At 34.3% G+C, this 14,064-nt stretch overlaps 1 protein-coding gene and 1 non-coding gene across 3 annotated transcripts in view; both read left to right on the forward strand.

The window, feature by feature from the left end:
• SPOPL (speckle type BTB/POZ protein like) overlaps positions 1-14,064 on the forward strand; it is a 42,518-nt gene that overhangs the window by 15,618 nt on the left and 12,836 nt on the right. For both annotated transcript variants that reach the window (XM_066346623.1, XM_066346624.1), the window contains exons 2-7: positions 3,305-3,441; positions 3,619-3,740; positions 3,992-4,143; positions 6,528-6,655; positions 13,181-13,358; positions 13,439-13,494. In XM_066346623.1, the coding sequence (XP_066202720.1) occupies positions 3,364-3,441; positions 3,619-3,740; positions 3,992-4,143; positions 6,528-6,655; positions 13,181-13,358; positions 13,439-13,494 (714 nt within the window). In that variant the 5' untranslated portion in view covers positions 3,305-3,363. The remainder of the gene's footprint in view (positions 1-3,304; positions 3,442-3,618; positions 3,741-3,991; positions 4,144-6,527; positions 6,656-13,180; positions 13,359-13,438; positions 13,495-14,064) is intronic.
• On the forward strand, positions 13,574-13,678 carry LOC136379207 (U6 spliceosomal RNA). The gene has a single exon (XR_010746702.1). It is a non-coding gene; the product is annotated as a U6 spliceosomal RNA (small nuclear RNA).

Below are 14,064 nucleotides of genomic sequence, written 5' to 3' on the forward strand. Positions count from 1 at the left end.
TGGCTAATATTCGATTGTATGTATGTACCACCACTTTTTTTTATCCACTTGTTTTTTTGTTTTTTTCTATTTGTCTCTTGTGCTTGGGTTGCTTCCATATCTTTGCTATTGTAAATAATACTGCACCGAATGGATTTCTTAGAAAATATATCCAGGAGTGGAATTGTTAGATCATAAGGTAGTTCCATTTTTAATTTTTTAAGGAATTTTTGTGATGTTTGACAGTTTACAAGGGTTTCTTTTTCTCTGGAAAAATAACAGTATTTTTAGTTAAATCCTGTATTTAATTTATGACTCCTTGATGGTGGTCTTTTTTTTTTCAACTTCTGTGACCTTAGATCACATTGCTTCTCTAGTTAATAGTTTCCCTGTCTGTAAAATAGAACTACAGTAACTACTTCACAGGGTTGTTTAGAAGATCAAGCAAGATAATATATACAAGTACAGTTCTAAAGTATGGAGATCTTATAGATTATCACAATAATAACTACAGTATATTTGATCAGTTCTATATGAGAGGTATTTATGATGAAAGTGCTTGGGTAGATAGGGAAGAATTCATTTTACTGAGGAAAATGTTATGGGGGATAGGTTGGTTACTAAAAGTTTTATAGAAGGGATGACATTTAAGATGGACATATTCCAGTTCTCGTCAAGATGGTGGAGTAGTGCAATGCCATGTGGCCTCTCCTCTTACAAGCACATTAAAATTACAACCAAATTACAGAACTAACCTCTCTTGAAATTTACCTGAAGATTAGCTGAACTTATATAACTAAGTTATATATAGAGAAGAAGCCATATTGAGATGGATAAGAGGGGTGGGAACCCAGATTGTCTTGTCCGACACATGTGTAGAAATCAGGAGGGGAGCCTGACTGGTAGTGGCACAGTGGATAGAGAGCATTGACCCGGGATGCTGAGGTCCCAGGTTCAAAACCCCAGTGTTGCTGGCTTGAGCTGGGGCTCATCCAGGTTAAGTGTGGGCTCATCAGCCTGACCACAGGGTCACCCGCTTAAGTGTGGTGTTATCGACATGATCCAAAGGTTGCTGGCTTACAGCCTGAGGTGGCTGAATTGAGTCCAAGGTTGCTGGCTTGAGCAAGGGATCACTGGTTCAGCTGGAGCTTCCTGATAGGCATGTATGAGAAGCAAGCAATGAACAACTAAAATGCTGCAACTATTAGTTGATGCTTATCTCTCCCTTCCTCTCTCTCTCTCTCTCTCTCTCACTCTTGCTTAAAAAAAATGATCAGGAGGGTCCATGGCCAGGTAGCTTAGTTGGTTGGAGTGTTGGTCCGCATATACCAAGGTTGTGGGTTTCATCCCCAGTGAAGGCACATACAAGAATCAACCAATGAATACATCAAGAAATGGAACAAGAAATTGATGTTTATCTCTCTCTCTCTGCCTCCCTCTCCCTTCTCTCTTAAAAAGTAATCAATAGCCCTGGCTGTGGCACAGTGGGTACAGCTGGAGCACCAAAGTCACTGTTGGATTCCAGAGGTACCGGTTCAAGTTGAGGTAACTGGCTTGGTCCGAGGGCACAGGTTCAAGCCTTGCTCAGGGCTTGACCCTGAGGGTGCCACTCGTAGTGGTTTGAACCCTTGGTCAGGTCACATTGAGAAGCAATCAGTGGCACAACTAAGTGGAAAATGAGTTGGTGCTTATCTTTCTCAAAAACAAAAATAAATAAAATCAAAAATTTTTCCCCTTGAAAACCTTAAATACATTTATCCTATGTCATAAGCATTCAGATTTCAATATGCTTTGTACATTTGTAGATGACATGGGAGTTTTAGGATTTTCTCTTTTTTGGTGGAACTCTAAAGTTTTATCAGGATGTGTATAGTATAGATCATTTTTTTAGTAAGCATTCTTGGTACTTGGTACTCTGAACTCATGTCTTTCTTCATATTATGGAAATAGTCTTCTGGGGAGGGGGTTGTTGTTGTTTTATCCCCTTCAGGAAGTAGTAATATCACATTGTTGTCTTAATGTATTTGATGATTGATGTTCATTGACCTTTTGGGTATCCTTCTTTTTTACTTTTTATGTAGTTTTGGGGCAGTTTTTCTGTTAGTTTGCCTGCATGTTTTATAATAATTTACAGGAACTCTCTTTATATTCTGGATGTAAGTCCTCTATCAAATACCTTATTGCAAATTTCTTCTATTCTATATCCTGTCCTGCTTAAGAAATGTTTGCCTAGCCCAGAATTATAAAGATATTCTTTCATTTTCCACCCAAAAGTTTTATTGCTTTACTTTCATATTTATATCCAAAGTATATCTAGAATCGACCATTGTATCTAATGTAAAATAGGAGTCAAGATTTTATTTTCTATATGACTATGCATTATTTGACCAGCACCATTTATTAAAAGACCATCCTTTCTGTACTGCACTTCTTTACCTTTTTTATGAATGAACTGGCTAAAATGTGTGCATCTTTTTCTGGGTTATTTTCTTCCATTCATTGGTCAGTTTCTCTTTTTATATCAGTGCCACACTGCCTTAAATTCAATAGCTATATTTTAAATATTGATATTTTATACCTATGTCTCATGCTTAAGTCTTCATATCATATATCTGATGTACTTTAACCTTTCAGCTTTGTTGTTCTTCCAGATTGCTTTGTATTCTTTGCCCCTTTTTGCATTGCTGTATTAATTTTAGAATAACCTGTCAGTTTCCATCAAAAGTGCTATTGGGATTTTGATTGTTTTGAATTTATATATTAATTTGGGGAGAAGTTCTTTTTTTGTTTGTTTAGAGTTTGTTAATTTTTTAAAAGAAGGGCAGGAGAGAGAGGGGTGGGGGAGAAGCAGGAAGCATCTACTTGTAGTAGTTGCTTGCTGTATGTGCCTTGACCAGGCAAGCCCAGGGATTTGAACTGGAGACCTCAGTGTTCTACAGTGCTTTCTCCACTGTGCCACCACAGACCAGGCTAATTTTTGCAAATATGTCAATGATAAAATGAAGGAGGGTGAATCAGATATTGTTTGCTGTTATTTTATGTTTATATTTTTGTACTATATTAAGCTATATGATTTTTTTGTTATTATTTAGATAAGTCTGCCTTTATAAAATAATGTCTTATCTACAAGTATTAGGTTTGTTTAGATTATCTAGTGTTATGTTACAAAATTGATTTTATTTCTTAAATATTATAAAAATAATGAAATCATTGTGTGTTCCCATATAATCTAATTTGGGAAAACAATGTTTTTGATTGTTTAAATTTTCTTCCCTGGATTCAGTCAAACTTTTTGATAAGTAAATGAAACTTATTTTCTTTGTAGTAAAGTACTCAGCTGTGTGGGATATTGCGTAAGTCTTGGAAGACTACAATAAAGTGGCAATGTCTCGGGAACCCAGCCCACCTCTCCCTGGAGATATGTCTCCTGCTCCTGTAGCGGAAAGCTGGTGTTATACACAGGTACATGTTGTTGGAAAGCCTCACTTTATGTCATTTACAAACTTTACGGTTTTTGAGAATCTTGTGAATCACTTTGGCGTAGTTATACATGTTAAAAGACTGGGTTATAGGATATTTAACATGTGATAGGTAAAAAGCATAAAATCCATTATGAAAGTGTTTTTCTGAATCTCTTAGGTGAAAGTAGTAAAATTTTCCTACATGTGGACCATTAATAACTTCAGTTTTTGTCGAGAAGAAATGGGTGAAGTGTTGAAAAGTTCAACATTCTCATCTAGCCCGAGTGACAAAATGAAATGGTAAGATTTTTGTTTGCTTCGAGTTTTGTTTTTGAGGTTATCATTGTCTAATTTGTTTTGTTGTTGTTATTACTGAATAGATATTAGTCTAATTTATATTATTTTATAAGAAGTTTCTGATAGTACATAGAAAATTGTAAGAACCCTGGAGATATTGATAGGATACTAACAACTGATTTCAATATTGCCTTTTTTTTTTTTAATGTTTAAAGTATTATATTCCTCCATGTGAGCCTATTGTTTTATTTTAGGTGCCTGAGGGTAAATCCAAAGGGATTAGATGATGAAAGTAAAGACTACTTGTCCTTGTATTTGCTTTTAGTCAGCTGCCCAAAAAGTGAAGTTCGAGCAAAATTTAAATTTTCCCTTCTGAACGCTAAAAGGGAAGAAACAAAAGCAATGGGTAAGTGATTTGCAAACTGAATGAAGAAGTCTCTGTAACTACTTGTTGTGACTTCTGCACTTCTGCCTCTAAAAATTTAGGATATTTTTTTCCACTAAAACCTGCTTAACCTAAACCACTTAATTTGGCTATTATTTATTTTAAATGCCATTGTAGAGCTATAGTTTTTGTACTAAGTCTTAGACTTTAAGGCATGTGAAATTACTTAAAAATAATATTAAATTTAAAGTATAATTTTTTCATGTTGTAAAATGACATTTACTTTTCACTTGAAAAAAATAGTTGTTATTAAGGGCAAGAGGCCCGAGTCAATGCCTGGTATATGTAATAGGTGTTCAGGAAATATTGATCTTCTCCCTTGCTGTTTTTGCCAGATAAAATCTTAAGGATATTGTGAAAGGATATTAAATGTCTTGGTAATTTGTCTTTATAATTTTTTTGAATAATAGACTTGAACACTGACTGAAAGGAAATCATTTTTTCATAGTCTTAAGACTTGTTAATTCATTTCAAGCTTGCCATATCTAAGTTGGTGAAATCAGATAGCCTGGAGCTGCATTACAGAAGATGTACAGTGTGTGTCCTAGGGCAATATGCTACCTTTAATTTTAAGTGGTTTGTAAAAGTGAATTACAGACTCAACTAATATTGTTACAAAATAATTTCCTCCAAATACACATTTTAAAAATAACATCTTTTATTGCCAAACTAATATAATACATAGTTTCAAGTGTATTTTCACATTGTTTGGGATTTAAGACAATGGAGTGTCTTAGTCAGTCCAGGCTGCTATAAAAAAGTACTACAGTCTAGGTGGCTTATAAACAACAGAATTTATTTCTCACAAATCTAGAGGCTGGTAAGGCCAAGATCAGGATGTCACCATGATCAGATTCTGATAAAGGCCCTTTCTGTTGTGGACTACCAACTTCTCAGGGTCTTCACATAGTGGAAGGGGCTAGGGAACTTTGTGAAGTCTTTTTATTTTTTTAAGATATTATTTATTGAATTTAGAGAGAGGAAAAGGGGGGGGGGGCAGAGCAGGAAGCATCAACTTGTAGTAGTTGCTTCTCATATGTGCCTTGACCAGACAAGCCCGGGGCTTTAAACCAGTGACTTCAGTATTCCAGGTTGATGCTTTATCCACTGTACCACCACAGGTCAGGTTGTGAGATCTCTTTATAAGAGCAACATTCCCATTCATGAGGGCCACCCTCATGACCTCATCTAATCCTAGTTATTGACCTACATTGATATCGCATTAGGATGTGTGGTTTCAACATAAGAATTTTGATGGGAAACACACATTCAGTTCATAACATGAGGTATTTTAGTTAGCTTTACTACTGGTTTCCACTTCCAATTAATTTTTTGTATAACAGATGATGAATATTTAACTATAGATTGTCTCACTTAATTCATATTATATAGGTGTTATTCATTATGATAGGCATTTGAAACATTTACTTGAGATATTTATTAGCTCTTTTAGAAATTATACTAAAAACTATCTTTTAGACTTTCATGAAAGTTGTTTTTAGGGGTGAGGAGATTATGTCTAAAGAATTGGGAATCTAGTTCAGTAAAACTTAAGTCAATACGACCTAAGTTTTTAGAGGGAGAAGGATATGGGAGGTATGTTTCTAATCAGGTTGTGATGGTAGGTGATGAGTAGTATGCTTATTGCCAGTATTTTTGTGTGTGTGTGTGTGTATTTTTCCGAAGCTGGAAATGGGGAGGCAGTCAGACTCCCGCATGCGCCCAACTGGGATCCACCCGGCATGCCCACCAGGGGGCGATGCTCTGCTCATCTGGGGCATTGCTCTGTTGCAACCAGAGCCATTCTAGCACCTGAGGCAGAGGCCACAGAGCCACCCTCAGTGCCCGGGCCAACTTTGCTCCAATGGAGCCTTGGCTGTGGGAGGGGAAGACAGAGACAGAGAGGAAGGAGAGGGGTAGGGGTGGAGAAGCAGATAGGTACTTCTCCTGTGTGCCCTGGCTGGGAATCGAACCCGGGACTCCTGCACACCAGGCCAACGCTCTACCACTGAGCCAACCTGCCAGGGCCGCCAGTATTTTTTTTTTATCCTACTTTATTTTAGGGCCTAGATCTTTTCCACAAGATTTGATCTGGCTTTTCTTCTACCTAGAGATCCAGAAATCTGAAAGTGAGCTTATTGGATGGCCGAAATTTGAGTAGTACTGAAAAAATGATCTGGTACCACCTGATGTGACTCTTGTGACACATTTATGAACACAAATATCTATATTTTATATGATGGATATATCAACCAAGTCCTATTTTTGCACATTCAACTATGGTATCAACAAAAATGTTTCCTGGGTACTTGGTTTACTTAAACTTCTATTCTGTTTCCCACCAGAAAGCCAAAGAGCATATCGATTTGTACAAGGGAAGGACTGGGGTTTTAAAAAATTCATTCGAAGGGATTTTTTGCTTGATGAAGCTAATGGTCTTTTACCAGATGACAAGCTTACATTATTTTGTGAGGTGGGTACATCTTTTATTTCAAGGAACTTCATGGTTGTATTTAGTGATAAAGCAGTATTATAAACCACAATAATATTGAGTATATTATGAAAAATAATAAATGGTATACTTGATAACATACATTTGAAAATATTTTACCAGTAAAGGCTGCCTAGATTGTCTTAGAATTCAGTCTAGTAGCCCATTATGAAAAAATTTGGCCATATCTCTAGTTATAAATTGTAAATGCAGTTATACTAACACATACTAAACATTTTCTTTTAGGAAGACTATGATGTGTATATCTTTATATGAAAATTTTAAGTATCTTTATTCTGAATAATTCTAACATGTGATCAATATATGTTAGATTCAATTCAGATTGATCATATTAAATAGTATTAAAACATTATTAGTAGTTTGTCAGTTTGAAACCATACTTTGAACAGGAAAGTACCTAAAAAAGAGTAGGAAGCTCTTTATTCATTCAAGTTTGGTTAATTTAATCAAATGATGTTATTAGCATTATAAGAAATAGCATCTCAAATTTTTTAAGTATGCTTATGTCTGAATGTTATCATTGTGTAGTTTTGTCTATACAAATTGTTGACATTCATCTTTGCAGTGAATTCAAGGGTTATGTTACGTTACCAATACAATTTATAGAGAATACATCCTAGTTACATAGTTTTATTGAAAATTGTATAGTATTTGGTAATTTCCATAGGAAAGCTGGTTGAAAATTTGTAATCAAGTAAACTCAATGTTAACTCTATTTCAGTAGGTTATTAAAGACAGATGAGTATTTCTGGAAACTTAATAACTTCCTTAACTACTACTATAAGTTAGCTTTAAAATCTTTATAGAAAACATGTTAAATTTCTTGGCAAGATTACAGACTAACTCTATGTCATTATGCTGTGTTAGAAAAATAATTGATATATGGTCCCAGGGACTACATAGTACAAATATAGTGCATCTTATTTTCACTTAGACAACTTAAATGAACTATATGATGAATTTATTAAGAATACAATTATTTGGTTAATAAAGCATATGCCACAAGTGTCTTGAGCAGAGTTTATCATTAAATGATTTTTTAAAATGACTAAAACATTTTTTATCAATAGATATTTTAATATGTATTTTAAGCAAATATAGGTCATATTATTTTAAAATTTTAGCATCCTTATATATAATCTTTCTTAATATATAATATACCTATAATAGGTAGTATATAATCTTCCAGAATTTTAGCAGTTATTTTAGCATGTTAACTTTTTAAAATCTTACAGTCTCAGAATTTAAAGGACCTTAAATGCTATGTAATTCAGTTCAAAAACTTCTGTAGTTGAGTCTTTTCGTGAATGTTTAACTATTAATTTCAATATTAACTTTTTAAGGTAACATTTCTTATTTTAGAATTGAAATAATGTTTACAGATATTTTCCTAAGCATGTTTTATTGGAACCTAGACCACTAAGAAATTCAGAATGAAGGCTGAAATAAGATTTTTTTTTGATAAATATTTTTGAAGTATACCTTTTGTCTGCATGCTAGATGATATGCACTAGTGACCTGAAAATGGAACCCATCATGACATTCATTTTAAGTTGACATTAATCTGATTTAGTTTTGGATACTCTAATATGTATACCTTTTATTGATGTAGGCATTTATACCCTGGACACAGTATTAGGCATAGGAAGGCAGCAAGTACTTTGAACAGTCACTCCTCATGCCCTCCACCATTTCTTCCACACCTCTCATTGATGCCCTTCCTTCTACAGCATCTCCAGCACTGCTTGCAGAAGAGGAGGAAGCATTGCACTGCCCTACGTAAAGAACTGCCTCCTCCCCCTCCCCTGCAAGTGGTGCTGTAGACAGGTAAGGCAGTTTGGTGCTACCCTTTCTAAGCAAGACATAATTCAATCTTGCAAGTTCCATACTGTGAATCATCAGTAGAAATTTCTAGCTGTGTAAACAATTCTGCCCCTTTTCTCCCAAAGTGCTACAGAAGACAGGAATTGATGAATAAGTAGAAAAAATAGAAAATTGGTTAGATTAATTCATCTTTTGAAATCCAAAAGATTTTAAATAATCTCATAGTCTACAGCAAGGGTCCCCAAACTATGGCCCGTGGGCCGCATGCAGCCCCCTGAGGCCATTTATCCGGCCCCCACTGCACTTCCGGAAGGGGCACCTCTTTCATTGGTGGTCAGTGAGAGGAGCACAGTTCCCATTGAAATACTGGTCAGTTTGTTGATTTAAATTTACTTGTTCTTTATTTTAAATATCGTATTTGTTCCCATTTTGTTTTTTTACTTTAAAATAAGATATGTGCAGTGTGCATAGGGATTTGTTCATAGTTTTTTTTTGTAGTCCGGTCCTCCCAACGGTCTGAGGGACAGTGAACTGACCCCCTGTGTAAAAAGTTTGGGGATCCCTGGTCTACAGACTCATGCCATTCATAATATACAGAAAAAATAGATATATAATGAGATTTTCATAAAATTAAATTATTTAATTTAGAACGGTACCATTTTTCCCATTCTATTTTTAGTTGCTAAAATATTCTTTGTTTTAAAACCCTTGTGGTGGGGGTGGAAGTTAGATTTAATTCTCTAAAAAGCTCTTTTATGGCAAAATGAAAAGTTGGCAACATTGTTTCTATCACCCCAATTTTAAAAAAGGGTAAGGGTATCTGTGAAAGTTAGTCTGGGATCCACTATGCTAGAAGATGAAATCATACTTTGAAATCATATTGTTAAAAGTTTCTCACTTTGAAGCCAATGTGAGGAATGGTTAGGTAGTTAATTAGAATAGCAAATTTTGTAGACCTGTACATTTTTGTAAATTCCTAACTCTCAGAATTAATTTGGAGAATTGGGATTCATTACCTTAATTCCACACTGGAGGAAACCCAGATTTCCAGAGTTTGTACAGTTGATTAGAGCCTGTCCTTGGTCATCAATAGTCTGAATTGCATTCTCAGACTTGAGCCAAAAGCAAATTTGAAAAAGAGCTGTCAAATGAGTTTAAAGTTTTGCTTTGTAGCAGTAGTCAAATTTGAGTATTATGTGTTTGTCTTTTTATTTTGAAAGAATAACAGTTTAACCTCAGGAAGAACCTCAGCCTTTTTTCTGAATTTTTTACTCTAGGTTCCATTCAGTAGGAATGTTTATTACCTGTATTTGAATATGTACTAGAGAAAAACTAAAATTTTACCACTTTCTTAATTGTATTTATCAAGAAAAACAATTATTAAAATTTACTGCATATAAATTTTAATTAGATTATCAACTTCTCTATAAATAGTCCTTTGAGTACCCTTTGGAGTATGAAATGTCTTCTTTAAAATTTGTGGTTGCTATGACAATACTATGTAAAGGTGTACTTCAATAATATGTGTAAATTCTTCTGAATTACAGTTATATGTACAAAATACAAACGTAACATCATCACTATGCATGATAATGGTTGTACTATTTTGATGCTTTTATTTCTTCAATTGCCTGACTTTTGCCAAACTTATACTAATATACTATTTTGAGTTAGGATAATGTATAATGAATAGAATTTAAGAAACTCATTCCTAAATTAAATGTATCATCACATTTTTATAACTACACTGCATACTTTCTGCAAGTAATTGAACTGATACAGTTTCTGCTGTGTAGAAATCTCAAGAGAAATGCTTGCTGTGAACAAATGAATACCATATATGTGGTAAAAACTGATCCTGCACTAAACCCTGAGTATGAGCTCCGTCATACGTATTCGGTTTATGTGTCATTCAGTTGTAATGTATGGTGTAACAGCAGTCAAGTAAGGATTATGAAGCCTTTTTATTTCTGTTTTGTAGTTATCAAAATTTTAGAAACTGTTTGAATAATTAAAGACTTAATAGAAGAAACTTTATGCACACAATATTTTGATGCTTCTGTTTAGAAAGCATCTTACAAAATTGTGGTAAATCCTTTCTGAATCATATTTACATTAAAATAGTGCTACTGTACTGCCCACAAAAACTAGGAGATATTTCAAAATGAATATGAAGTGATAAAAAAAAGCATTTATTTTTTTTAATTAAACAAGAACATCAGAAAAGCAAACGACAAGTCAAAGAAAGTTATTTGATTATGCAAATGAGATGCAAAACCAACTTTTATTTCACTGGTGAAAATGCACTATACAAAAGGCAGAAAGTACTGGAGTATCTGCACGCTCCCTGATCCTCTACTTTTTGTGAGCAGTGTGCTTTATAAAGTATATATCTGAAGAAATATTATGTAGTACAAAGAGTGCTGAAAGAAAGGAATCTGGGGAATAGATCTAGTCTTCCTCTGTATTTTATTAGCAGTGTGATTTAGGACACTTCTCTAGATCTCACTTTGAAATCTTGTCACCAAATAAGGTGCTTGGATTAGATAATGCAAGTTGGAAAACAAAACAATTAATAAATATATCATCAAAAATAAAATTTTTCTTCAGAAGTGCCTATTCATTTACATGGCACATGTTTATACATTTAGGTGAATGACGGCTTCTGAGATTTAATATTTTCCAAATATTTTATACTGGGTTATCATTATACTTTCTGTGTTAGTATGTCAGTGTTTTGGACCAATTTATCCATTTGTAATTTACATTTTCTAACATATTTATATGTGTCCTTTATACCTACTCTTATTTAATAAAAGCCACATGAAATGTTTTTAAATGAACACAGTTATCTATTTCTACATAACACAGTTTAAAACAATGGATAATTAATGTGGCACTTTTGTAAAAAATGGCTTATTGTACTCTAAAACATATGCTTATTGAGGTAGAATTTTATTCAATTTATTAAATGTAATGTGAAATTCTTAGTTATAGAATACATTTTCTGAAAAATGGTGTACAAGACTTAGTAATAGTGTTTTGTTTTGTTTTTCATATTTATTTATTTATTTATTTATTTATTTTTTATTTTTCTGAAGTTGGAAACAGGGAAGCAGTTAGACAGACCGACCGGGATCCACCCAGCATGCCCACCAGGGGGCTATGCTCTGCCCATCTGGGGCGTCGCTCCGTGCAACCAGAGCCATTCCAGTGCCTGAGGCAGAGGCCATAGAGCCATCCTCAGCGCCCGGGCCAACTTTGCTCCAGTGGAGCCTTGGCTGTGAGAGGGGGAGAGAGAGACAGAGAGGAAGGAGAGGGGGAGGGGTGGAGAAGCAGATGGGCGCTTCTCCTGAGTGCCCTGCCCGGGAATCAAACCTGGGACTCCTGCACGCCAGGCCGACGCTCTACCATTGAGCCAACCGGCCAGGGCCAGTAGTAGTGTTTTAAGATTATATTCAATAGTTACTGGTCATCTTTAATGAGAGATAATTTAATCCATATTATATTTGAGTCTGTATAAAAGTAATGTTGTAATGATATCAATTTTTTGATTAGTTAGTATGTAAATAAAGATCTAAAAATAAAATTAAAACGTATTTTTATTGTTCTTACTGTTGACTTTTAAAATAAAAGATCCCATGAACTTTTAATAAACTATAGTCACTTTTGTGAGAATTCCACACTTTAAAATTTAAATCAGCCTTGGCTAATTGGCTTAGCAGCCTTGGTATGTGGAAGTGCCAGGCTCTATTCCAGTCAGGGCACACAGGAGAAGCGACCATCTGCTTCTCTACCCCTTCTTCTCTCTCTCTCTCTCTCTCTCTTTCTCTCTCTCTCCATCTTTTTCTTCCTCTCTTTCTCCCTCTCCCTCCCGCAGCTATGATTCATTCTAGCAAGTTGGCCCTAGGCACTGAGAATGGCACCATGGCCTCACCTCAGGCACTAAAATAGCTCTGTTGCCAAGCAATGGAGCAACGACCCCAAATGGGCAGAGCATCGCCCCATAGGGAGCTTGCCGGGTGGATCCCAGTTGGGATACATGCAGGATTCTGTCTCTCTGCCTCCCTGCCCCTCAATGATTAAAAAAAAAAATTCAGTTTAACTGTATATTTAAATCAGTTTTACTAGAGTTGAAACATGTAGGAATAGCACTTAGAATACTTTTCCAAATTGCATATTATAGATTGTAGTTTTACAATCTTTTTGAATAGTGTAAAAATTTATTGTAAGTATGATGTTGTGTTTACTGTGTATATAATTTTAAATGTTAATAGGTCTGTAGTGTGAAAAAATAAAAATGAAAGAATTTCTTCCACCTCACAAAAATGTCTCCTCCTTGTTTGAATGTGACATAATATGATTTATATCTTGTTGAGAAATAGTTTTTGTAATTACTTCAATAACCAATATCCCAAACAATGATGTCATTTACTTACATAAAATGTCTTGAAAATAACCTGTTTGTTTCAAATTTTTTCTATATTTTCTCTTCTTTAAATTGTATATTTAAATGTAGTTCTCATACATTAACATTTAAAAATATCAAGAGTATATTTTAATTCTTGAAATGATTTTAATAAGATGGTTAAGTATACTCTTAGTAACTGATTGTTGATACTAAATTTTAAAGTGTTGTTCTTACTGTCCCTTTTTTACTAGGTGAGTGTGGTTCAAGACTCAGTAAATATATCAGGGCATACTAATACAAATACTTTGAAGGTGCCTGAATGTCGACTAGCAGAAGATTTAGGTAATCTCTGGGAAAACACAAGATTTACAGATTGCAGTTTTTTTGTGAAAGGACAAGAATTTAAAGCTCATAAATCTGTTCTTGCAGGTACTTTCTACTTTTGGGTAATATAGTGCATTTCTTTTATGAATTTGTGCATTAAATAATGATGCTTAATCTTGTTACAGCTCGATCCCCAGTTTTTAATGCAATGTTTGAACATGAAATGGAAGAAAGCAAAAAGGTAACCATAGTATAAAGGCTAATATTGAATTTATGCAAATACAGAATAATGGTGTGTATATTTTAAAAGTCATGGTTTAGTACTAGCTTGAGCAGCACATACATTAAATTGGAATGATACAGAGAAGATTAGCATGGTCCTGTGCAAGGATGACAAGCAAATTCATGAAGTATTCTATATTTTTTAAAAATTTAAAAGATAAAAGTTACGATGTTTGTTCTCAATTATTATACAATGATTATAGAAGGATGGGGAAAATGTGTTCTATAGTAGATGTAACCTAAAAAGGGTGAATATTCCAAATAACAGCTATTTTGATGTCTGTTTTGTGGGAAAATAACTAGCTAGTTGTTACCTAAAAGTATAGTTATTCAAAAGTATAGTTATCTAAAAGGACTGTTCTGGTCGATAGTTATTTGAAAGCTCTCTGGTTAAGAAGTATATTTCTCCTTTGTAGACTTTATAAGTTGATTTTGGAATTTGTTTTCTACAGCAAAAATCAATGCCTTTTTTTTTTTTAAAGCAATGGAGAGGGAAAGAGACAGACGGGAAGGGAGAGAGATGCGAAGC

This window comes from Saccopteryx leptura, chromosome 7 (assembly GCF_036850995.1).
Source record: "Saccopteryx leptura isolate mSacLep1 chromosome 7, mSacLep1_pri_phased_curated, whole genome shotgun sequence".
In the NCBI taxonomy this organism is placed as follows: Eukaryota; Metazoa; Chordata; class Mammalia; order Chiroptera; family Emballonuridae; genus Saccopteryx; species Saccopteryx leptura.